Source organism: Mauremys reevesii, linkage group 15, assembly GCF_016161935.1.
Source record: "Mauremys reevesii isolate NIE-2019 linkage group 15, ASM1616193v1, whole genome shotgun sequence".
NCBI classification, from domain to species: domain Eukaryota; kingdom Metazoa; phylum Chordata; order Testudines; family Geoemydidae; genus Mauremys; species Mauremys reevesii.
This window is the reverse complement of record NC_052637.1, coordinates 2,648,725-2,672,512: the sequence shown is the minus strand read 5'-3', so window position 1 is coordinate 2,672,512 and position 23,788 is coordinate 2,648,725. Positions and strand designations below refer to the sequence as shown.

The 23,788-nt window shown below is 60.0% G+C and overlaps 2 protein-coding genes across 5 annotated transcripts; both read right to left on the bottom strand.

Annotated features, from left to right (window-relative positions):
- Positions 1-108: 108 nt before the first annotated feature.
- Positions 109-12,145, bottom strand: LOC120383518 (maestro heat-like repeat-containing protein family member 2A). Of its 4 annotated transcripts, XR_005588484.1 has the most exons (17): positions 12,089-12,145; positions 11,604-11,735; positions 11,170-11,249; positions 10,220-10,315; positions 9,350-9,492; positions 8,479-8,607; positions 7,106-7,268; positions 6,892-6,990; positions 5,809-5,960; positions 5,315-5,458; positions 4,104-4,193; positions 3,552-3,630; positions 3,288-3,401; positions 2,736-2,809; positions 2,122-2,268; positions 997-1,183; positions 109-161 (listed from the first exon to the last, which is right to left on the bottom strand). XR_005588484.1 is itself a non-coding variant. In XM_039501686.1 (16 exons), exons 5-15 carry the CDS (start codon positions 9,416-9,418, stop codon positions 2,167-2,169), a joined length of 1,215 nt encoding a protein of 404 aa, XP_039357620.1. In that variant the 5' UTR covers positions 9,419-9,492; positions 10,220-10,315; positions 11,170-11,249; positions 11,604-11,735; positions 12,089-12,145; the 3' UTR covers positions 923-1,183; positions 2,122-2,166. The 4 variants fall into 4 exon arrangements, 1 of the variants encoding a protein (XP_039357620.1); XR_005588486.1 differs by lacking the exon at positions 3,288-3,401; XR_005588485.1 differs by lacking the exon at positions 11,170-11,249.
- An 11-nt stretch (positions 12,146-12,156) lies between these two features.
- On the bottom strand, positions 12,157-18,626 carry LOC120383487 (protein FAM170B-like). The gene is made up of 4 exons (XM_039501650.1): positions 18,194-18,626; positions 17,496-17,813; positions 12,600-13,213; positions 12,157-12,213 (listed from the first exon to the last, which is right to left on the bottom strand). Exons 1-3 carry the CDS (start codon positions 18,624-18,626, stop codon positions 13,182-13,184), a joined length of 783 nt encoding a protein of 260 aa, XP_039357584.1. The 3' UTR covers positions 12,157-12,213; positions 12,600-13,181.
- Positions 18,627-23,788: the final 5,162 nt, after the last annotated feature.

Below are 23,788 nucleotides of genomic sequence, written 5' to 3'. Positions count from 1 at the left end.
GCAATAGAATTAACTGACGTCTAGAGCAGGTCTGCAGTCTCAGTCTCACCTAGTCCCTCACCCCAACCTTTGGAGCGAGGTGTTACTTCAGAATTCTTTAGTCCAAAGGGTAAATTACACCAAATAAACTTGTCCCAGAGTAGCCATCATTCCCCGTATTGCTAACAGAAAGAAAAACAAGGTGACATTCAGTATTACAATATCCTTCAGGTTATCACATAATTAATCTCCCATTCTTTAATTAAGAATTAACTTCATGTTTAATTTCATTTTCCTTAGTAACAAGAACATAAACAAAGATGAACAAATCCTGTATGTTAATGTGAAAGTAGAATGAATTATATTGTAAAAATAAGAATGGATTAAAGAAATGTTGTATGTACCTTTAAGCAGAAATAAGAAATGTTGAAATACAGGTGCCAGGAAAAGAAACATTAGGCATAAACAATGGTGCTAATGGCGAAACATTAACAGAAGATCGGTAATAGTTAGTAAGGAAATAAGATCTGCATGCCTAGCCCAGCAGGGCTGGCTCCAGAGCCCAGTGCTCCAAGCACGCGCTTGGCGGCATTTTACCAGGAGGCGGCAGGCGGCTCGGCGGACCTTCCGCAGTCATGCCTGCGGGAGGTCCACCGGAGCCCCGGGAGCAGTGGACCTCCCGCAGGCATGACTGCGGAGGGTCAGCTGGTCCCGCGGCTCGTGTGGCACGTCTGCAGGAGGTCCCCCGGAGCCGCGGGACTGGAGACCACCAGAGCGACCCGGGCGGCGGAATTCGTAGAGCCGCCCCTGTAGCCCAGGTAAACTTATCTGATTCTGCTTCCTTTGTTATCTTGTTAAGTTCTCACCCTTTTATCTGTATAAATAAGATAGTTTGTGTCTTGCATGTGGCTCACATTATCTGGGTGTTATTAGCAGAGCGCTGTGCTAATAAAACAGAGTGGTCTGACAAACTGTGAGACCTGAGTCTAACTTTGACACGGGTGTTGAGTGACATACCAGGCAGAACCGGAGCCAGGGTTCATGTCCAGGCCAGAGGTCGAAGCCGGGTGGTCGGAAGTACGAGCCAAAGTCCATATCCACGCAAAGGTCGAAGCCATGTAGTCGAAATCGGAGAGGTTGGGGAAGATCAGGAGGAGAAGGAGGCAATGCTGTGGAGCGGGTGGGTGGAGGGCCTGCAGCGAGGCTAGAGAAAGGCAAGGAGAATACTGAGCCGGGGTTCATAGCCCAAATCCGGAGCCAAGAAGGGTCATGCTAAAGTCATAGCCAGAGCCCGGAGTCAAGAGTCCAGCCAGAGTCAACAGCGGAGAACCCAGAGGGCAGGGCAGGGCAGGGCAGTGTGGTACATGCGGGCGGGAATGAGGATTGCTTACTGGAGCCCTGGAGACCCCTCATCGGGGGACTCCCTTCCTAGCAATAACAGAAGGACAGTGGGATGACAAAGATGTCTCTGAGCCTGGGGACCAAGCCAAGGGGAGCTCCCATCCAGGCTGTGTGCCAGGACCCCGTCACCCTCCCTGTTCATTTCACATGCACAGACCCCCTGGCCGGAGGGGAGACTAAAGGGCAGAAGCGAAGGTGCCCCTGGGGGAAAGGCTCTAGGCCGGGACCCAGTCCACTTCCCAGATCTACACCCAGGATTGTGTGACCAGGCCCACAGCCCTTCCTCTGCGTCTCAGTTCCCACCTGCCAGACGGGGAGGCTCCTCCCCTGCCCCAGGGTGTTCGGGGGGAGTTTCATTCCTGGCTGGGAAGGGTTCAGATACCAGGTGGGTGGATTGGGCCCCGGCTGGGGATTGGTCGGACATTCGCTGTGTCAGGGGCGACAGGGGCCATGGGAAGGTCTGAGCAGTGACGACGGGGGAGGGGCTCCACGTCAGGCCACCCCTCCCAGACTGCAATGGCTATTGAGCACAACCCCTGGCTCTGCGGATGCTCTCACTTCTGGGCCAGCCCCACAGCCTGATTCTTCCCAACCAGTATCTGGCCTGGCCCCAGCTCCAGGGGTCGGGGTGGGGCAGGGTGCCCAGAGCGAGGTGCTCGGCCTTGGTTTCTCTCAGTGCTGTGGGCTCTATGGCCGCTCCCCCCAGCCCTTCCCCCCAGGCACAGGGAGACAGAGCAGTACCTGTGGCAGAGGGTGGGAGCTGGTCATGCGAACGGGGGGTGGTCTTCAAGGCTGCCCCACGGAGCACAGCCCCTGCAGGGCGTCCGGCACCTGGCCCAAGACCCTGATGTTAAATAGTTGGACCATGATGTAGGCTGTGATGTCCCCCTGTTGCAAGGGAACAAGGATCAATCAGAGACTCCGACGCCCACGAGAACGAAGGGTATTAACGGCACCGGGAGCCAGCAACATTTCCTCCCCACGTCTGAGGGACGGATTCCCCCGCCCAACCCCCGAGATGAAATCTTCTCTCTTCTCTGGTGACTTCCATCCCCTCTCCCACCATTGTGAATGAACTCCTGCCCCCGCTCCTCTCAGTCCCCCTGAGAGCTGGTCTACCTCCCAGCCCAGCTGGGGATTCAGCTCCGCTCCCCTGAGTCCCCTCAGCCACCCTCGCCCCCCGCCTCACACTGCCCGCCTCACCCACACCCGGCACTGCCCGCCTCACCCACGCCCGGCACTGCCCGCCTCACCCACGCCCGGCACTGCCCGCCTCACCCACGCCCGGCACTGCCCGCCTCACCCACACCCGGCACTGCCCGCCTCACCCACACCCGGCACTGTTGTTCTCTCACCTTGGGACTCCCGTTGGTAAGAACTGATTTCACTGATTTGATGCACAGGTGTTTCCGGCTGGCCAGCCCCGGAACTGGAAGAGACGGGCACGCAGCGTCACTAAGTCAGAGCCACAGACTAGCTCCGCATGGCCTGGGGCAGGATCACAAAGTCCCCCCACCTCATTGTAACAATGTACCCGTGTGTCACCAACAAGGCCACCTGGTGAGGGCTCCCATGCTCATCCTCACTCCCCTCCTCCCCATCTCTGAGTGCCCCTTGCAGGCTGGGCCCAGGCAGGGGCACCACACCCACACCTGTTCCCAGTCATGGCTGGTGCAGGCAGGTTCACCCTCAGTGTCCGAGTGTGCAGAGCTTTGGGGTGTGTCTGCCCAGCACAGCATGGGAGCACGGGGGGGACTGTCCATTGCTACAGGGAGCAGGTCACACCCAGCGCCCTGCAGCCAGACCCACGGGCCCTGAAGCTGCAAAGCGGGCCCTGTGCTGCACCAGGCGCTCGCACTGACATGATATACGGGGAAGTCTCTGAGCTCTTGCTCCCCTGCTCCTACCTTCAGCACCAATAACATATGACATCAGGGCCAGGATCCCCACACGGGTATCTCCCCTGCCCATCAACAGTTTTTGATGGAAAATCCCCAACAGCTGTGATGGATGGGAACGGGCTACAGGGAATAGGAAACAGAATGATGGACAGTGAGGAGTGAGCTCTCCTCTCCTGTGCTGAATCAGGGATCTGGACCCAGCAGCGGGAGCTTCGAGGCACCCCATGCACCGCTCGTCTGGGCTGCAGCCTCTCACCACCACCCCCTTACCGAGTTGCAGGAAGACGTGGGGAATCTCTGTGTGGTTCTCCCTGCAGAGCCGATAGGGCCGCTGAGCTTTGGAAGTGACCTGCAGGGAGATGGGAAGAGGTCAGAGGAGCCTGCTCGCTCAAACAGGAACCTCCCAAAGGGACCAGGGCCCGATTCTGCAACTCCTCAGACTCCAGTGCAGATTCACACTGATGGGGCTAGGAGTAGGATTCAGAACCGGATTGGGCCATGTGACCATCCCAGACCCTGCGGTACGGACTGTGTATGACATAGCCAGAGCCCTGAGAAGGGACTAAAGGGCCTGATCCTGCTCTCACTTATACCAGAGTAAATCAGGAGAAACGCCCCTGGACTCCACACAAGAGAGGAGAACTGGGCCCACAGACACTGTGCGGTGCTGAGCACTGGCGACTCCCGCTGTATGGGATGCTGAGGGCACAGGGAGGTCTCCAGTACAGGGGGTGGGGAGCACTGTGCACGCTACGGATGCCTGCTGGCGTCCCCGAGATCTACTGGCCCCAGCACACCCATGCCAGCCCCACTTCCGCATACCTGGTAGCTCAGCGTGTGGGAGATGGCCGCCACATACACCTCTGGGATCAGGTTCTTGGAGGAAGAGGCCTGCAAGATCTGTCCCAGAACCTGCAACAGACAGGGAGAGATGTCGGGCAGAGCCGGCACAGGGGAGCAGCAGGTCCCAGCTGCACTGACATCAACTCATCAGCCACAGAGGTGTCTGCTTCACCCCTGGCTGAAGGCTCTGGGGAGAAAGAGGTTCTCATCACCCTGGAAGGGTGGTGAAGGGGGAAATTCTGCTTAGTGCAGAGGTCCAGACTCTGCTCTGACCCTGGGGCAGCAGCTCACTGGCCATGATGGAGTCACTCCTGCCTGACATGGGTGGGATTGGGAATTGGAGCCCCAGATCTGAGCAACCCTGACACATGGACTGTTGGAGTTCTGGATCCTGGTCCAGAGTCGGCCTCTCAGGCAGCCCTCCTCCACACAGTGAGAGCCATGAACGCTCTGCAGCCTGGATGCTGGCTGGGTGTATGCTCTGCACCCTTGTGGAGCTGGTGAGAGATCTCCTTCCCTTCCTCCCTCCCTTCCCAGCTACTCTGCACAAACCTGACTGGCTGGGGGAAGTGCCACTCAAACACACAGACTTAACTCGGACCCTGCGGGTGTGGGGGTTGAATGAATGGTGTGGGGCAGCCTGGGAAATTTGGAAAGAAAACAAAGACGCTGCCGGACAGGAGCCCTGAGCTGGGGCAGGGCGGGTGCCGCTGGCAGGAGAGCCGGCTGCTGGTAAAAGGGGATTTGTGTAAACTCTCAGCCTTCAGCAGACAGGAGCTGAGACCACTAACCAGCCCACCATGCTGAGCTCACCCAGCCCGCCAGCACCACCCAGAGCACGGTCCGGCTGGACTGACCCCAGGGCACGGGGCAGAGTCTGTGTGTGTCGAGCCAGGCGTGCAGGCGGGGGTGGGGGGGGACACAGCTGTTTTGCTGTAAGCTGTGCTGTGTAACCCCTATTGGGGATCCTGGCCTGGGTCTGCTCCGGCCTTTGCCGGGGTCACAGAACAGTGTTGTGCTGTTGTTATGTGTGATGGTTGTTCCAGGAGTTAACTCTGACCCCCTAGGAGGGGGGTTGGTGTTGGGACCCCTTCCCAGCCCTGGGAACCCCCATCCAACATCCTGCAGCTGATCTGACAGCTCACTTGCTGGCCCATGGAGCCTGCAGGGAACGCCCCCCACCTCCTCACCTTGGTGATGTAAAAGGCCTCGATGTTCTTCCCGTACAGAGCCAGGAGCAGGGGGATGTCCCCATAGATCTGGTTTTGCAGATCCTTCCTGGGCAGCAGGATGTTCAGCACTGGCCCCAGGGCCTTGAGGACAGCCAGTCTGACCTGTCGAGAGATGGGTACGGGGTGACTGCTGGCTTGGTCCCCTGCGGCTCAGTCACTGGATCCAGTACTTCTCCTTCCAGCACTGGCTCAGGCACCGAGAGCAGTAGGGACCAGCCTGAGATGCAGGGAGACCAGTTTGGCCTCTATGCTGCAGGAGGACATTGGCCAAGGAATCCTGGCTCTTAGCCCTCCACCTCCACAGCCCCCAGCATCCGGTGACATTATCCACCCCAAGACAGGAGAGATTTCCACCCGGGTCTGCTCCTTACAAAGGGGCCAGGGGCGAAAGGGCTTGTGGGGAGATGCAGAGCGAGCGCCCCGTGGCCACAGTGCCTGTGCGAGCCCCTCACCTCTGTGTCCTCGCTGGGCAGCCAGGCGCTGAGGAGGTACCGGTACGTGGGGAGCAGGTGTGCAGAGAAGCGCTGGAGCGTGATTTGTGGATAGGTGCTCCTCTCCCAGCTCCTCAGGTAAGTGCTGATTGCCCCACACGTGCACTCCAGGGCTGTTGGGGGGCAGGGGGCAAAGGGCAGCTGAGTCCAGGGCTGAGACATGGTTCATTACAGAGCAGCTCAAACTCTGCCACTCTCAGGAACTTCAGTCTCTGCAGGGGTCTACTCCCACCTAGCCCCCTGTGTGCCAGGGTTCATGCTGCAGACTCTGCCCCCTGCCCTCTGGGGTTCATGCTGCAGCCTCTGCCCCCTGCCCTCTGGGGTTCATGCTGCAGACTCTGCCCCCTGGGGTTCATGCTGCACTCTCCGGCCCCTCCTTCCCAGGGTTCATGCCGCAGCCTCCAGCGGGCAGACAGTGACGTAGGATTGCCAACCCTCCAGGATTGCCCCGGATCTCCAGCAATCAAAGCTGAATCTTTCATTAAAGATTATGTCATGTGATGAAACCTCCAGGAATACATTCAATCAAACTGGCAACCCTAAGTGAGGGTCCTCGGGGCATGACATGAGTCCCTGCAGTCAGCAGGCGTGACAGAGACAAGGCCGGGCCCTGATGCCATGGAGCCAATGATGACACACCTGTCAGTGTGCCGAGATCCAGCACCTACACACCCTTTCCCCAAGACATGGGAGGGAACCAAGACCTCCGCTAAAAAGTGCCTTCCATGTACAGGTGTTTCTACGGCTCCCACCATCAGAGTAACTGGAGCGCATCCCTGCCCAATGAATTAACCTGCCAGCCCCACCTTCCCCCGGCAGGGAGAAGAACCCAGGGGTCCAGACCATACTGTCCCTCCCCTTCCTCCACCTCCACAGACTAGAGACGGGGCCAAGAGGCAACGCTGGGGTCTGGATCAGGGTTACACACTCAGAGTCCAGGGCTGTTCAGATCCCAGGGTCATGGGGTGCCGGGATCTGGGGCCGATCCAGCTCCATCTCGACCCACCATCTAGAACAAAGGCTTGGCCCAAGTGGTCCCCTCACCGGTGCAGAAGGCCCCTCGTCTCCTGCTGTCATCTATCCCTCGCATCACGGTCTGCGTGGTGGTCAGGGTGATGCCCAGGAAAGGGACGCCCCTGTACACTGCACAGAGAGATGGACGGGACCGGCTCTCAGGCAACTGCAGGCCCAGGGACACTGCAGGGTGCAAGCATCCCCGAAGCAATGGGCCCACGCGGGGGATGGGGTGGTACCGTACCGCTGGCCGCCATGACCTTGCCCAGGGTGAGGAGGGTGAACTCCGCTGGCAGCACAAAGGGCCTCAGGTGTTTCTGGAGCTCCCGCATCACCGGCCCGAAGTAGCTGCCAGCGAGGGCGGCCAAGGTATCACTGGCAGCCGCCTGGAGCTCGCTCGAGGCCTCCTGCAGAAGGAACGGCAGAGCCCATTAGTGATCCAGAGCCGTGGGGGGGGGGCATAAGGGCACCAGCCCCAAGGGGGGTAACATGCCCGGCTGAGGGGGCAGGGATTCAGGTACTAGAGGGGGCACTCACCGAACACTGACCCCGCAAGGCAGAGAATATTTGGCCTGGCCCCTGCCTAGGATGGGTCTCCTTCTCTTCCTGGGTGACCTCCCACCTTGCCTTCTCCCTTCAGTGAAGCTGGCCCACCAGGCCAGAGCACCCCGACATGCAGCCCTGTAAGTGCCCCTCTTCCAGCCTGACTGAAGCCACCCTTGGGATCTGCGCACCGTCTCAGGCCAAGACTCTCAGAGCCACCAAGGGGATTTACATACAGCTCCTCTGAACCCAGTGGGACTTCTGTGTCTAAACCCCCTAGGGGGCTTTGAAAATCTCAGCTCCAGGCCAGAGAGTGCCTGGAGAGGCCCCACCCCAGACAGGAGGTCCTGGTCAGACGTCTCTTTGGAGCAGGGGATGTGGCTCTTCTAACCAAACTCCTGGGCTTTTCCTCTGGGCAGAGGCACTTTACCCTGATCCTGATCCTGTGGGTGAGCAGAGCTGGTGTAACGGGACAGGACCCCACTGACCCCACTGCACCCGCTCACCCCAGATGGGAACCTGGCACAACAAAACTGGCACTGCACCCGCTCACCCCAGATGGGAGCCTGGCACAACCCCACTGGCACTGCACCCGCTCACCCCAGATGGGAACCTGGCACAACCCCACTGACCCCACTGGCACTGCACCCGCACACCCCAGATGGGAACCTGGCACAACCCCTGACCTCACTGGCACTGCACCCACGCACCCCAGATGGGAGCCTGGCACAACCCCACTGACCCCACTGGCACTGCACCTACGCACCCAGATGGGAGCCTGGCACAACCCTACTGGCGCTGCACCCGCTCACTCTGTCTCCTGAAGGAGCCTCTGGCTCGGGGGAGGTTCTCGGGGGAGCTGTGGGCCGCCCCCTCTTCTGGCTTCTGTGCCTAGGATGGTGCATCTCCTGGTAGGATCCATACGGACCCAGGGGCGGCTCTCACTGAGGGAGCTGGGAGCCCTCTCCAGAGGCCTGTATCCCACGCGGGGCCTGGGGCTCAGCTCCCCCAGACCCACGGAGGGAAGGTTTCACCGCGGGCGTCCCCTGTAGCTGCCCTGGGAGAGTCACTCACCTCTGGAGCCGCCCTCATCTGCTGGGAGGCCACAGCAATGAGGCTGCCGATAAGTCCTGCCTCCATCCCCTGCTCCAGCGGCACGGTCCTGAGGTCCTCGTATGCCGCCACCTTCTGCCCGACAGACACCTGGGGCGGAGAGCCGAGAGGTGGGGGGAGGTCAGTGGAAAGTGGCCTGTGGCTTGGGACACGGAGCCAGCTCCCAGGGACGCCCGCAGGGCTCCAGTCAGGCCAGGAAATGGTGGCATGTGTGAAGCTGGGCTGGATTCAGCTCCCACTTACTCCAGGGACCTCTGGGGACTCCCTGCGGACACCCCTGAATTACGGGGATCAGGGTCGGGCCCTGACTGCCCAACACCTGGCTCTGGGCCATGAGGAGCTCGGGGGATAATGCACCCACATTCAAATTAACCCCTTTGGCCACTGCCTGCTGCCTGTGCCGCTGGTGTGAATCTGGAGTAGCCCCACTGGAGTGCATGGAGTCACTCCAGATTGAGCGGCTGGAACCCGGAGCAGGATGTGGCCTTTTGTTTCTAAAGCTCCTTCCATGGGGGAGACTCGAAGTGATTTACAAACACAGGGACAATCCCGACTCTTCTGACACCAGCAGCCCACTGGCTCCAACTGCACGGCTGGCAGCAGGGCTGGGAGCAGCGTTTGGTCCTCCTCTGTAGGGGTCACTTCACCCGCCACTGAAGTGCGGCCACCTCTGGGAGGACAAGCACTGTTTAACTGCTCACAACAACACAAGGCAGAACAGGAAGTGTCCTGGCGAGACACAGTGCTTGGGGGCATTATCCTTTGCTGTAGGTCAGCTGGCCGGCCACCTGGAGACAGACAGACCGGTGTGTGACTAAAGGAGCTGCCTTACCTCATCCTGCTGGAGGATCTGGACTAGGCGGGAGGCCACAGCAGCTGGCTGGACCCTGGCTGCCTGCATGATGCCTGCCACGATGTCCTTGTGGCCTCCCTCATCTGCCAGCCGCAGGAGGTTGGAGATCTGATGGGGCACACCTGCAGAGCAAGCAGCTGGTTATTACCCCCCACCCTGGAGCTGCCTGGGGCTGGGAAGGGGCCAGCATTCCCCTGGTATCTAACGGGCAGGACCTGAGTGAGATCTCAGCTCAGCATCACTCAGGCTCTCAGCTAGAGATAGGCCTGGACAGTGACCTGCCCTCAGACACCCCCAGCTCTGGGTGAAATGGAACCTCAATCCAACTGACCCTGCACTCGGAATGGGCTCGGTTCCCCCCAAACAGCTGGGATAATGGTCAGTCTTGGGGCTGGTCTATTTGCTCTGAACCCCTGATCCATGAACAGCACGTCAGGATCAAGGCACATGCAGGATGGATGGAACGGCCATGAGGACAATCCCTCCGGGAACAGCAGTGTCCCTAGGACATGAGAGCTGATTCCCTGACGCTCCTCCTGTATCTCAGGATCTCCCTAGAGAGGAGCCAGTGACTTTTCTCTGAGGCCCATGTCCTACATCTCACAGACGTTTCAGTCTCTCAGGCCCCAGCCAGGCCTGGTGCTCACTGTTAGTGCTTAATGCAACCGTGCAGAGCTGTGGCTGACAGTCCCAGCTCCTTCCCCCTGCACTGGCAGCTCTGGGAAAGTGTGGCCGGCTGGGTCCAAGCTGGGAGGACACAATGGAAAAGTGGCTCTTCTAGTCTCTCCTTTGCTGCCCTTCCACGGGGTTCAGGGGCAATTCCACCCCAGACCGTCCCATTCTACTCACCTCCAGGAGGTGCTGCAGCTTCTCCATGGTGGGGGTCTCCGTCAGCAGGCCCCTGAGCAGGATGTCCAGGCTCTGGGAATAGGTGTTGTACAGAGCCTGCAAGAAGAGGAAGCACCCATCAGTCATGGGGCTACACCAGTCAGGGGACAATTCGGAGGATTCTCCAGGAGCCCTGGCAAGACTCAAAGGCACATCCTGGCCTCTCCCATTCACATCACTCCAGGGACACTTAGCAAGAGTTCATGGCCGGATGCCTGCTGCCTCGTCAATCCTTGTTCTTAGCAGTTCTCTGTGCAGGGCCTGGTACCCAGCAGAGTATGGACCAGCCAAACTGCAATGGGTGGGAGGTAGGATCGCGGGAGAGTCCAGGCAGGAGATCAGAGAATGAGGAGAGGAGGAAGGCTGGGATCAGCCAGGGAGGGTAACGCAATCCCCTCTGGAGGAAGGGCCCCTGCCAGTTTGTCCCGGGCCTGTTCCCAGCTCTGCCCACCCCTCCCCTATTCTCAGCAGCTCCATCAAAGCGAGGGAGCAGGGACCAGAGCCTGCTCCTGCTCCTGGGCCAGAGAAGTAGGATCAGGACCTACCCGGCAGTGTGTGGTGTCCTGCCCTGCTCTTCCTGCTCAGAAGAGCCCGCAGGAGGCGAGATTCTAGCTCCAGGGCGAGCGGTGGCTTCAGTTTGCTGGAGAGGAGCCCGTGTTACACTTTGCAGCACCAGCGTGGCGCTGGCACTGCCATGGCCATGACCCCCTCCCCCGCAGTGATCCCCTCCCTACTTTCCTGGAGTGAAATCATCCCCCCGGCGAGGAAAGAGGGGACGCTCCCGCCTCCTCTGCTGGGGGATGGGAACAGCCACAACCGGGGGGAACCTAGGCGGGGGAGGAGCTGTGACTCCCGGCTCTGGGCCCAGTCAGCACCAGGGTTAGGGCAGCTGGACGGGAGGGTCCTGGTACCTGAGGCTGCAAACTGCGGCCATGGAGCTGGGCATGATGGAGCTCGGCTCTGACGCACCAGGGAGATTTTCAATCAGCTCCTGGGAGACCCCAAGGAAACAAAACTGCATGTGAGACTCAGGCCCTGCAGACGCACTGGCACTTCCCCGGGAGGAGCCCAAAGTGCTCTGCAGAAACAGCCAGTGTCACCCCCACCCCCAACCAGCTGCCCCCCCCATTCCTCCTGTCCATCAAACTTCCTTCCCCTCTTCCCCCAACTCCACCCTCCCCTCCCCCACTGCCAGCTCCCCATCTGTGTCACAATTCTCCCCTTCCCTGCTCCCCAGCCCTCCGCCCCGGGACCCCCTGTCTTCTGCGTCCCGCTCCGGCCCCACTGACGCTTCCTCCCATGTCTGGCTCCCTCGCCCCAGGGCCGGGCACGGGGACCCACTCACCGCAGTGCTCTCCACGAGGGCCGCTTTGGAGACCGGGGGCTCCAGGGTGTCCCGCCCCTGCTTCTGTGCCGAGAAGCAGAGACGCGGCACAGCCTGGAGGAAGCGGAGCTGTTTGGCCCTGTCCGCCACCAGCTAGGAGTGGGGTCGGGGGAGAGAGAGCCTGTTACATAGGGACCTCCCCGCCCAACCCAAACCAGCTCCAGGGCTCAGGACCTCCATGGGGCTGGACAGGGAAAGCCGCCCCCTTCCCGAAACCAGTGTCGCCCTGCACAGACATGGGGTTGGGACTGGGATAGTGTCTGCGGGGAGCGGAAACCTTGGCCTGTGTGGGACAAATGTCCCCACTTTGGGGTGCCAGATAACAGAGGAGCTGTGTCCCCCCATTGGGGGTGAGGGATTCTCTGGGACAAGCCCCCCTGCCTGGGTGGGGATGGAACAAGGAGCAGGACAGACTGGGGGGCAGCGCAGCTGGGGGATTTTTGTACCTCAGCTCTGCCCTGGAGGTGCTGCTGGATCACCGTGATGGGGGACGAACCCTCCTCCTCCTCTTCTTCCTCCTCCTCCTGCTCCTCCTCCTCCTCAGGCCACGACACCTGGGCACTGGGGGTGTCTGCACCAGGGAGGGAAGGAGAAAATTCAATCCCTTCTGCTGCTGGGGGGATGCAGTGGACAGAGAAGGCTCCATGTTTCCCCTTTCTCTGTAAGGAGCCCCATGGCAGCGAGGGCCCCACCCTTCCCCTCCCAGAGACGCCCTCAGCCCCATCAGCCTCAGGGCCCCATGGCAGTCAGCCCCCCCCCCCAACATGATCAGGGGAGGCTGGAGCTCCCCGACTCCGCCCAGCATCCCCTGCCATGGGGCGTGGCTGTGCCACCCCCACTGGTGTCAGTGGGGCTCACGTGGGTCAATCCCGGCGCCTTGGCAAGCCGATGGGCACAGCGTGTTACTAGTCCCCCACCGCCCCAGTCCTCCTCCCTTTCCCCTGGGTCTCCTCTCACCTCCAAAGAGGGAGCCTAGAAACTCTGGGCTGCCAGACCCCACGGAGGAGCTGCTGGCCCCGCAGGAGTACGCGGAGCTGCTGGTGTTTGTTGTGCCGTCGCTCAACTCCTGTTCTGGGCTGGCAGGAGGCTCCTCCGTGGCCAGGGTGGGGCTGGCGGGAGGCTCTTCCGTGGCCAGGGTGGGGCTGGCGGGAGGCTCCTCGGGGGCCAGGGTCGGGCTGGCGCAGGGCCCCTCAGTTGCCATGGTGGTTGGCGGCTCCTGCTGGGCCCTGGGGCGCAGCTCCTGGCTCCTTGGCTTCCTGCGAAGGAAGCCCCAGAGCTGCCTTCCCCGGCTCCTGCCCTCCCCTGGCTCTCTCCTCCACAGCTGTACCCGGGGCCACCTCCATTTCGTCCCAGAAGGTGCCTCAGGGTCAGCTAGGGGAGCTGTTGTCTTCCTCCCCCTCCAGCAGGCGATGCAGCTCCTCTCTTTCCACTGGCCACAAGCCTCTTCCCCGCCCGCGGGGACAGAGGGGCTGCTCTCCTCCTGGGCAGCCTGGCTGATGTTTGCTGCCGACTCTGGAGCCACCTGCCCGGCCTTACTCCTCAGCATCTGCCTGATTCGCTCCATCCTGGAACTAAGTGGGGAGCAGCATGAGTCTGGCTTCAAAGCAGCCTCTCATTAACGAGCCTGCCTGCTCCCCTGCCCACCTCCCCTCTGCTGAGGCAATTTCTCCTCCCGACACATCCCACCCCAGGGCACAGGAACCCTCAACCTGGGGAACAAACCCTGACAAGGGACGGGCTGGGTGCCCTAGTGGTGGGATATTCCTGGCTTCCTTCACCCTTCTCCTCCATCTCCTGCACCCAGGTGGCCTGCAAAGGGTGCCGCACAATGCCCGGCCAGCAGGGCAAGGGTTGAAACCAGGAGATCGAAAGTGGCTGTGAAAACAATACAATGCCACTAGCGGAACACTCCCTTCCAGAGCTGGGAAGTGCCAGCAGGACTCTATTCCCAGTCTCCCTGGCTCCAAGTGTGACCTGTTGTAGTGACTGATGGATTTGCTCCTTGTCCCCCATCCCAAGCCAATAACACATCTCTGGGTTGGCAAGCATGAGTTAGACCTTCTCAGCACCCCTCTGTCTCCCGCAGCCCTCAGCTGTTCCTTGCATTACGGTGGCTTGGACGGGAACAGGACTGGAATTTGTTACTGGCTCACTGGGTGGTTCTAGCCAATGAGAGTCTCAGTCTAGCATCAGAGGCCCACACCCCCAGACACTACAAGTCAGGGTGGATTGATTTCATTCCAAATGTTTTGTAGTTCTATTTATGAGTTATTTTCCTAATGAGAGATTGATTCTCATGAAATTCTTAGTGGTGGCCGATGACAGAACGCAGAGCAATGGTCTCAAGTTGCACTGTGGAAGGCTTAGCTTGGCTATTAGGAAACACTAGTTCACTAGGAGGGGGGTGAAGCCCTGGAATGGGTTTCCTAGGGAGGTGGTGGAATCTCCATCCTTACAAGTTTTTAAAGGTCAGCTTGACAAAGCCCTGGCTGGGATGATGAAGTTGGGGTTGGTCCTGCTTTGAGCAGGGGGGTGGACTAGATACCTCCTGAGGTCTGTTCCAGCCCTAGTCTTCTATGATTCTAGGAACAAGGATCCATTCAAACATGTTGACTTGCTGGTTTTGCAGGATACATACAAACAAAAAGGTTGACTGAACCATTTGTTTTCATTTCAAACAAACTGAGGTCAAGAACTATCTCCAGTTCGTGCAGTGAACTGATTGTTCCTGCTCATAATGTCCTTCCAGATTTTAGAAGTAGTAGCTCACATCTCCTCCTCTCTAGCCCCTTTATTCATAGATTACAAGGGGAAAAGAAGCCTTCATCCTTTTTCAACTCCCAGTCAGTTTCTTACATTTGAATGAAGTAGCTGCATCAACGGAAATGAAGAAAATATTCTTTCTGCACCTGCAGAAGAGGCTAGTGCTGCCAAAGTCTGGCTGAGTGTTTCAATAACTTCTGGGCCCCCAGGTGCTTAGGCAGTGATTTCCAACAGTTCAGTGCTTTGACTTCCTCTGACACTTGGCAGCAAACATGGACTTCTTCATATATGTGTTTATTTAAATTACTTTAATAGGCTGGAGCAACTAAAGGCCTTAACATCGCTTGTCATAGTTTCACATTTTATACTTGATAGGTTTAAAAAAAAAAAACTTTTTCAATTTAAATTTTAAAAACTCAGTTTAAATAAACAAAAATTTCTTTCGAGGTTTTGGGTTGTGAAAAAGACATTCATTGGTCTTGTCCTTGATTTTATAAGAACTACTTCATCTGAGAGAATCAGTAGCTGCTTGAATTCTATTCAAGGAGAGGAGGCAGCAAAATTCATCCTATCAGTAATTTGTTGGGCCTTATTTCCTCAGTCTTGTGGCTCTTCTGTGAACCCGCTCTGATTTATCGGCATCCGTCTCAAATTGCGGACACCAGAAATGGACACAATATTCCAGGCGTTGTTGCCCCAGTGCCCAGTACAGAGATATGGAACCTCTCTACCTCTCCCTGAGGATCTGCTAGGACAGAGTCCCCTATCTCATACACAGAGCCAGTGGTGAGCTGGAGCGGTTCGCACCAGTTCGCAGGAACCAGTTGTTAAATTGAGAAGGCCTTTTAGAACCGGTTCTTCTGGGACATCCAGTTCTATAAGGGCTTTATTTATCAAAAGCTCCCGCACTCTGAACCGGCCCCAGCTCACTTCCCCCTCTTTTCCTGAATGCTCCGCCCCCTTCTCCTCCCCTGCTTCCCACGAATCAGATGTTCACGGGAAGCCTGAAACAAGCAGCAGGCAGGAAGGTAAGCTGGGGCACGGGGAGAGGGGAGGTGCGGCCGGCTCAGCGGCTCCCTCCAGCCCAGCTCATGGTCCGGCCAAGCGCCCCAAGCCCTGTCCTGTCCCGGCCCCAGCTCAGGGTCCCCAGCTTCGACCCCACGGCTCCAGCCCAGCCCCCCTCAGCGCCGGTGCTGGGCCTGGCCCCCACGGCTCTGGAGCCGGTCCCGGCCCCCATGGCACTGGCGCTAGTCCCAGCCCAGGCCTGCAGTTGCAGTTCCAGCTCCGGCGCTGTGGCTCCGGCATCGTGGCGCCGGTGCTGGTCCCAGCCCTGGCCCGCGGCTCTGGCCCTGCAGTGCTGGTGCCGGTCCAGTCCTGGGCCCGCGGTTGCGGCACAGGCGCCAGTGCCGGTCACAGCCCAGTTGCGGCTTCGGCCCCGCGGTTGCGTCTCCGGTCCCGTGGCGCTGGCCCCGGCCCAGCACGGCCCAACCCCGCGATTGTGGCTCCCGCCCCGCAGCTCCAGTGCCGGTCCCGGCCTGGGCCCACGGTTGCGGCTCCGGCCCCGCGGTGCTGGTCCCGGCCCAGCCTGACCACGCAGTTGTGGCTCCGGCCCCACGGCGCCGGTTTCAGTCTCGGGCCCGGCCCGGCCTGACCCCGCGGTTGCGGCTCCAGCCTCACCCCACGCTGAGCTTTTCATAGAGGCATCGGTTGTGAAACAATTCAGTCTCCTAATGTGGCCTCTATTTCACCGGCTATAAAATTTCACACACTTTGCACCATATGAAGCCCAATTGCTTGTAAGTCACTAAAAGGCACCTTCCAGAATGACAGGCAGTTGTGACATGAGGACACCAGGAAACAGAGACTCCGCCTCTCCCCTGGGTAATTTGTTCCAGTGGCTAGTCTCCCTCACTGGCATAATTACATTTGAAATTGACAACCTCTGATAAGGGCCAAATGTATGACAATCTTTTAAATAATTTAAACAGAAGAGAAAAAATAACATCAAGTAGAACAGGTTCACTGCCAAGTTTTTCAGACAGTCGCACCACTGATGTGAGAGCTAAGGCCCTGGAAGCAAAGTGAGCTGAAATGCTAACCCAGCTTTGGGCAGCAGTAGCTTCCTTGAAAGGTGCAGAAAATATTGTCTTCCTTTCAGTTTAGTCAAATAGTTCAGTTCCATCGACTAGTTTGCTGAAATTCAAGAAAGCCATTGGGAATTCACAAAACAGGCAAACTTGTTTTCCTCCCTCAATCTATGGATAAAAACTAGGGGATAGATCTACTGGTTCATCAATCTAGAAACACCTGGAGACAAGAATGTATCATTTCACTTCACTAACCACGCAGCAAATTGCCTTTGTTTAAAAATCAGTTAGTTTGAAATGCAAAACATTTGGATACAACTTCTTTCTTATGCTTCTCTTTCTAGCTCTGGCATGGCCTTGCTGTGTGACCACAGAGAGATCACTTCTTTTCTCTTTCCCTCGGTATCATGGGGGATGGAGAAAATTCTCTCAGGCCTAGCAGGAGAGAGATTTGAGCAAGTCAGGCGTGTTAGGGCCCTCGTGCTCTAAAGGACAATGGGCGATCCTTGTTTGGGGTAAGAATCCCAACAGATTTGTTACTTGTCCCCCAACCAAAGCCTATAACACCTCTCTGTATTTTCAGTCATGAGTTAGACCTTCTCAGCACCCCTCTGTCTCCCGCAGCCCTCAGCTGTTCCTTGGATTAGGGAGGCTTGGATGCTAAGAGAACTGAAATTATTTTACTGGCTTCCTGGGTGTTACTAGCCCATGAGGGTCTCAGTCTGGCCCCCAAGGCCCACACCCCAGACACTAAAGATCAGGATGGGTTGATTTCACTCCAAGTTTTTTGAAGTTGCATTTTTGAATTATTTTCCTATTGAAAGATTGATTCTCATGAAATCTTAGCGCTGGCAGATGACAGAACAAGGAGCAATGCTCTCAAGTTGCAGTGTGGAAGGCTTGGATATTAGGAAAAACTTTTTCACTAGGAGGGTGGTGATGCCTTTGAATCTGCTAGGCTAGAGTCCCCTATCTTGTATTTAGAGCCTATATCTTTTCTTACCTTCTACACAGATGACAATATCTTTGAAACAAATCCACTTTTCTTCTGCCTCCTCCTCGGCCTCTCTGCCACGTGCCGAGCGCTTTCTCTTCACGCCCGCGCTGGGGGGCTCACATGGCGGCTGTGCACACAGGCGGTTGGAGGCCACAGGTTCCACGCCGCGGGTGGAGGAGTGACTGGTGATGGATGTGGCCGCAGAGGGATGCTGGCTTGGGTCCCTGGGGCCAGCAGGGGCAGAGACCCCCTCCTCCACTGTGTCCTCAGGGCTCCCGGCAGAGACCCCCTGATGAGGGGGCGACTCCCTTGATCTCTGCGACTCTGAAAGCAGAATGAAAGCCCAGGTCCTGCGGCCATCGCCCCCTGCGGTGAGTCCCCCACCCGCTCCCAGCCCTGTGTCCCAGGCCCAAAGGGCCCCCCCGCGGGCAGGGGGAGGGGGTGGGGAAGGGGACTATCAGGGGAGCGCCCGGTCAGGGGTCCGACACGCTGCCCCCAGGGAAGGGCCAGAGCCCCCTCGCTGGGCACACTGGAAACTAGGCTGGACAGAGCCCTAGACAACGTCCTGTCGGTGCCCATGCTGCCCTGGCCTGGGGGGATGGACACTCTGCCCCACTGGGCTGCCTCAGCCCTGACATCTGTCACCCTGGCAGCCTGCGACCGGGCTGTGCCCATCTCCAAGGCCCCTGGCTTAGGCTCCTTACCCCAAGGGCACAGGACTCTTCTCCTCTGGGACCTCCCTCTCGCCCTCAGCTGCCCCAGCACCCGGTAGTACACGCGGCAGCTGAAGCCTTGGCGCAGCCCCTGCTTCACATGGTGGGTCAGGGCCTCCAGGCTGGGAAGGACTCGGCAGCAGGCCAGGCACCGCAGGCCCTGCTCGATGGTGAGGAGCCACTCCGGGGGTGCTCCCGTCGGCTGCTGCGGCGCCTCCTCTGCCGGCCCCTCAACGCCGCACTCTGCCTCCGAGTCCACGTCCCCCAGCTCGGACTTGGTGTGGGAGCTGCTCAGGTCCGAGCCGGCAAAGCTTTCTCCGCCGATGTACTTGGCCTTAAAGATCGGAGGTCGCTTCCTAATGGCTCCAAAGCCGGCCCCAGTCTCCCAGGCCACCGAGACGCCGTTCACAGCCTGGACCTTCATATAATAAAGGCACTTTTCTTCTGCCTGCCCCTTGGCCTCTCTGCCACGTGCCGAGCGCTTTCTCTTCACGCCCGAGCCGGGGGCTCACATGGCGGCTGCGCACACGGGAGGTTGGAGGCCACGGGTTCCACGCCACGGTTGGAGGAGTGGCTGGTGACAGATGTGGCCGCAGGTGGCTGGGGCTGGCAGGGGGGTGGGGCTGGCTGGGGCTGGCTGGGGCGGCTGGGGCAGGGGTGGCTGGGGCTGGCAGGGGCAGGGGCTGGCTGGGGCAGGGGCAGGGGGCTGGGGGCTGGGGTGGCTGGGGCAGGGGCTGGCTGGGGGCAGGGGCAGGGCAGGGGCTGGCTGGGGGTAGCTATGGGCAGGGGTTGGCTGGGGTGGCTGGGGGCAGGGGTGGCTGCGGGTGGCTGGGGCTGGCTGCGGGTGGGGCAGGGGTGGCTGGGGCTGGCAGGGGTGGGGCAGGGGCTGGCTGGGGCAGGGGTGGCTGCGGGTGGCTGTGGGCAGGGGTGGGGCAGGGGCTGGCTGTGGGCAGGGGTGGCTGGGGCTGGCTGGGGCAGGGGTGGCTGGGGCTGGCTGGGGCGGCTGGGGCAGGGGCTGGCTGCGGGTGGCTGTGGGCAGGGGTGGGGCAGGGGCTGGCTGGGGGCAGGGGCTGGCAGGGGCAGGGGCTGGCTGGGGACAGGGGCTGGGGCGGGGACAGGGGCTGGCTGGGGGTAGCTGTGGGCAGGGGTTGGCTGGGGTGGCAGGGGCAGGGGTGGCTGGGGCAGGGGCAGGGGTGGGGCTGGCTGGGGGCTGGGGGTGGCTGGGGGCAGGGGTGGCTGGGGCTGGCAGGGGTGGGGCAGGGGCTGGCTGGGGCAGGGGTGGCTGGGGCAGGGGCAGGGGCTGGCTGGGGTAGCTGTGGGCAGGGGTTGGCAGGGGCTGGCTGGGGCAGAGGGCAGGGGTGGGGCTGGCTGGGGCTGCGGGTGGCTGGGGCAGGGGTGGCTGGGGGCAGGGGAGGGGCTGGCAGGGGTGGCTGTGGCAGGGAAGGCGGGGAGGGCTGGGGCTGGCTGGGGGCAGGGGTTGGCTGGGGTGGCTGGGGGCAGGGGTGGGGCTGGCTGGGGCTGGCTGGGGCAGGGGTGGCTGGGGCTGGCAGGGGCAGGGGTGGGGCTGGCTGGGGCAGCTGGGGCAGGGGTGGCTGGGGCTGGCAGGGGCAGGGGCAGGGCTGGCTGGGGTAGCTATGGGCAGGGGCTGGCTGGGGTGGCTGGGGGCAGGGGCGGGGTGGCTGGGGTGGCTGCGGGCAGGGGCTGGCTGGGTGGGGCAGGGGCTGGCTGGGGGCAGGGGCTGGCTGGGGGTGGCTGGGGCAGGGGCTGGCTGGGGGCAGGGGGTGGCTGCGGGTGGCTGGGGGCAGGGGGTGGCTGCGGGTGGGGCATGGGGTGGCTGGGGCTGGCAGGGGGTGGGGCAGGGGGTGGCTGGGGCAGGGGCTGGCTGGGGCTGGGGTGGCTGCGGGTGGCTGGGGCAGGGGCTGGCTGCGGGTGGGGCAGGGGGTGGCTGGGGCTGGCAGGGGGTGGGGCAGGGGCTGGCTGGGGGCAGGGGTGGCTGCGGGTGGGGCAGGGGTGGCTGGGGCTGGCAGGGGTGGGGCAGGGGCTGGCTGGGGGTGGCAGGGGCAGGGGTTGGCGCAGGGGTGGGGCAGGGGCTGGGGCAGGGGCTGGCTGGGGGTAGCTGTGGGCAGGGGCAGGGGTGGCTGGGGGCAGGGGTGGCTGCGGGTGGGGCAGGGGTGGCTGGGGCTGGCAGGGGTGGGGCAGGGGCTGGCTGGGGGTAGCTGTAGGCACGGGCAGGGGTGGCTGGGGCAGGGGCGGCTGGCTGGGGCTGGCTTGGGGCTGGGGTGGCTGCGGGTGGCTGGGGCAGGGGCTGGCTGTGGGTGGGGCAGGAGGTGGCTGGGGCAGGGGTGACTGCGGGTGGCTGGGGCAGGGGCTGGCTGGGTGGCAGGCAGGGGCTGGGGCAGGCTGGGGTAGGGGTGGGGCAGGGGCTGGCTGGGGGTAGCTGTGGGCAGGGGCAGGGGTGGCTGGGGCAGGGGTGGCTGGGGCTGGCTGGGGTGGCTGCGGGTGGCTGGGGCAGGGGCTGGCTGCAGGTGGGGCAGGAGATGGCTGGGGCTGGCAGGGGTGGGGCAGGGGCTGGCTGGGGCAGGGGCTGGCTGGGGTGGCTGGGGCAGGGGCTGGCTGGGGCAGGGGTGGCTGCGGGTGGCTGGGGCAGGGGTGGCTGCGGGTGGGGCATGGGGTGGCTGGGGCTGGCAGGAGGTGGGGCAGGGGCTGGCTGGGGTAGCTGTGGGCAGGGGCAGGGGTGGCTGGGGCAGGGGCTGGCTGCGGGTGGGGCAGGAGTGGCTGGGGCTGGCTGGGGCAGGGGCTGGCGCAGGGGTGGGGCAGGGGCTGGCTGGGGTAGCTGTGGGCAGGGGCAGGGGTGGCTGGGGCAGGGGCGGGGCTGGCTGGGGCTGGCTGGGGTGGCTGCGGGTGGCTGGGGTGGGGCAGGGGCTGGGGCAGGGGCTGGCTGGGGGCAGGGGCTGGCAGGGGCTGGCTGGGGTGGCGGGGCAGGGGCAGGGGCTGGCTGCGGGCAGAGGGTGGCTGGGGCTGGCGGGGCAGGGGTAGGGGCTGGCTGCGGGCAGAGGGTGGCTGGGGCTGGCGGGGCAGGGGCAGGGGCTGGCTGGGGCTGGGGCTGGCAGGGGTGGGGCAGGGGCTGGCTGGGGTGGCTGGGGCAGGGGCGGGGGTGGGGCTGGCTGGTGGCTGCGGGTGGCTGTGGGCAGGGAAGGCGGGGGAGGGGTGCTGGCGGGGGGAGCGGGGGAGGGGCGCAGATACTCACACGGGGGGGGGGGCTGGGAGCAGCCGGGGACTCCCCAGGCAGCAGCAGGAGCCCCAGGGCCAGAGGAGCAGGAGCAGCAACAGGGCCAGGCGGCAGCTCACGTGGCTCTCTCAGCGCAGCGCCCCCCGGCGGCCGGGAGGAGGAGTTACAGGCTTCCCAGGCAGAGCCCATCAAAGCTTCCCTCGCAGGGAAGCCAGTTAACAAGCGGTTCTAAAACCGCTTCTAAATTTAACAACGGGTTCGTGCGAACCGGCTCCAGCTCACCCCTGGCTACAATGTGCTTTGCAGGGTACTTGTGCCTAGGGAAGCCCGCTGTGGCTCACCAGCCTCGGAACATTCTAGAGAAAGCCAGGGGGGTGGGGGGGGGGTGAGCTCAGCCTGTGGCATGGAGCACTATGAGCATGTGATAAACATGGGTTTGTTTAACTGTGATTGGTTAGAGCTTCCTGTTCTATAACTTGTTCTATAAGTGCCATGTGCTATACACTAGCTAGGGGAGGGGCTCCTGGCTGGAGGGACTCTGCCCGATTCTTTGTCCCAGGGGCTCTCCTTGTGCACATATTGAATAAAGCCTTGTTGAATTGAATCGCATGGAATCGAAGTCCCTTGATTCTACCCAGCATCAGACTCACTGGGAACCACAGAATCCCACCAGTTTCTTGGCGCAGCGAGCAGGGTGAGAAATATCCTTCTGGATCACGACCTACAATCAAATTAGAGGGTGAGTTTGTTCATTTTTATTTGGTTGTGTGTCTCTGACCTGACTGGTGACTCTCATACCTTTTGTGGTAAGCAAGTCTTGGTGCTGGGGAATTCAGGGAGTTTGTTGCAGTCTTAAGATATTGCACTTAGTGTGGGGGCTGGCTAAGCTGTAAGTTCCTCTGACTAAGGGTATGGCTACACTTAGGGTTTGCAGCGCTGGTCATCAAGCTGTGCAGGGCCAGCGCTAGTGTGTGGCCACATTTGCAGCACTGTTGGGAGTGGTGCATTATGGGCAGCTATCCCAGCATTCAAGTGGCCACAACGTGCTTTTCAAAAGAGGTGGGTGGAGTGGGGTCTAGTGTGACAGGGAGCGGGGGGAGAGAGAGAGGGGATTTTTGGAGCCAACACTGTGTGTTTAGCTTCCTGCCTTGAAAAATCAGAACATGTTTCCGACCCCTTAGTCTTAACTCTTAATTGCAAACAGGCTGCAGCCAACACGACTCCCCGCAGTTTCATTCACTCCCTGCCTGCCTCTCATCTGATTGTTTACAGCCAGGTACAGATGATCACAGCAAACAGGAGCTCTGTTTGTTTTTTAGATAAGCAGCAGCGGCAACGGAGCTCCGCGTGGAGCTCGTTCATAACAAAACAAAGAGAGTAATTTATAAAAGCATTCTGGGATACATCCTTATACCCTGGAGGCCAATCACAGCGCTGGTGTGTGGCCACACTTGATGACCAGCGCTGCAGCACCAGCACTGGAATCCTTATTCCCCATGCTGAGTGAGGTGTACGGCCAGCGCTGCAGCCAGGGAGTTGCAGCGCTGGAAGTGCCCTGCAGGTGTGGCCACTTACTAATTGCAGCGCTGGTGGAGGCTTTCCAGTGCTGCAACTCGCCAGTGTAGCCATACCCTAAGTGCTGTTGAAGTGGGAAATCAAAGAGGCTGTAAGGAGCAATAGTTAGTGTAGGGGCAGGTATATCCCTAAGTACCTCTAGCTAATGTTTTGGCTGGCCCCAATCTCCCAATTGGACATTGTAATTGTGCAGATCAAATAAATCGGAAAAAAGATTAATCTGCTGATTGGTCATTTTAGTCTGGGGTGTTTGATTTGAATACATTGTTATTAGTCTGCAAACAGAATTGTGTTTAAAAATTTGGAGATTGGAGGATATTTAGGTTAAAAAAAGGGAAAGATGAAGGGATATAATAATCCACAATATGAAGAGTGTATGATTAGTGTTTTTATAACTTGTAGCAGTAAGTTTATTAGTTTTCTGGTGAAAATATTTTGGCTGTATGATTGAAATAAAGAAGGACAAAATGGCTGGTATGTGTTCAATTGTTGATTATAAACAGCTGGTTAGAAAGAGTGATGTGCTAAAAGGAAGGGTGGGGGAGTTAGAAGCAGAGGTGGGAAAACTGCAAGCAGAAGCAAAAAAAGTATAAAGAAGCATACTTGCAGGGAAAGAAATCTTGTCCCTCAGCACCTTTGGACCCTACATGTGTAACATGGGGATATCAGTCTAGTTTCATGGCTCCGGTGAGAGTGCCCACTGTCCCTAATCCTAACCCAGGGGAAGGGGGCCCTGCTACTGTTAGTCGCCTAGAGCACACTCCTATAAGTCCCTCTGACTT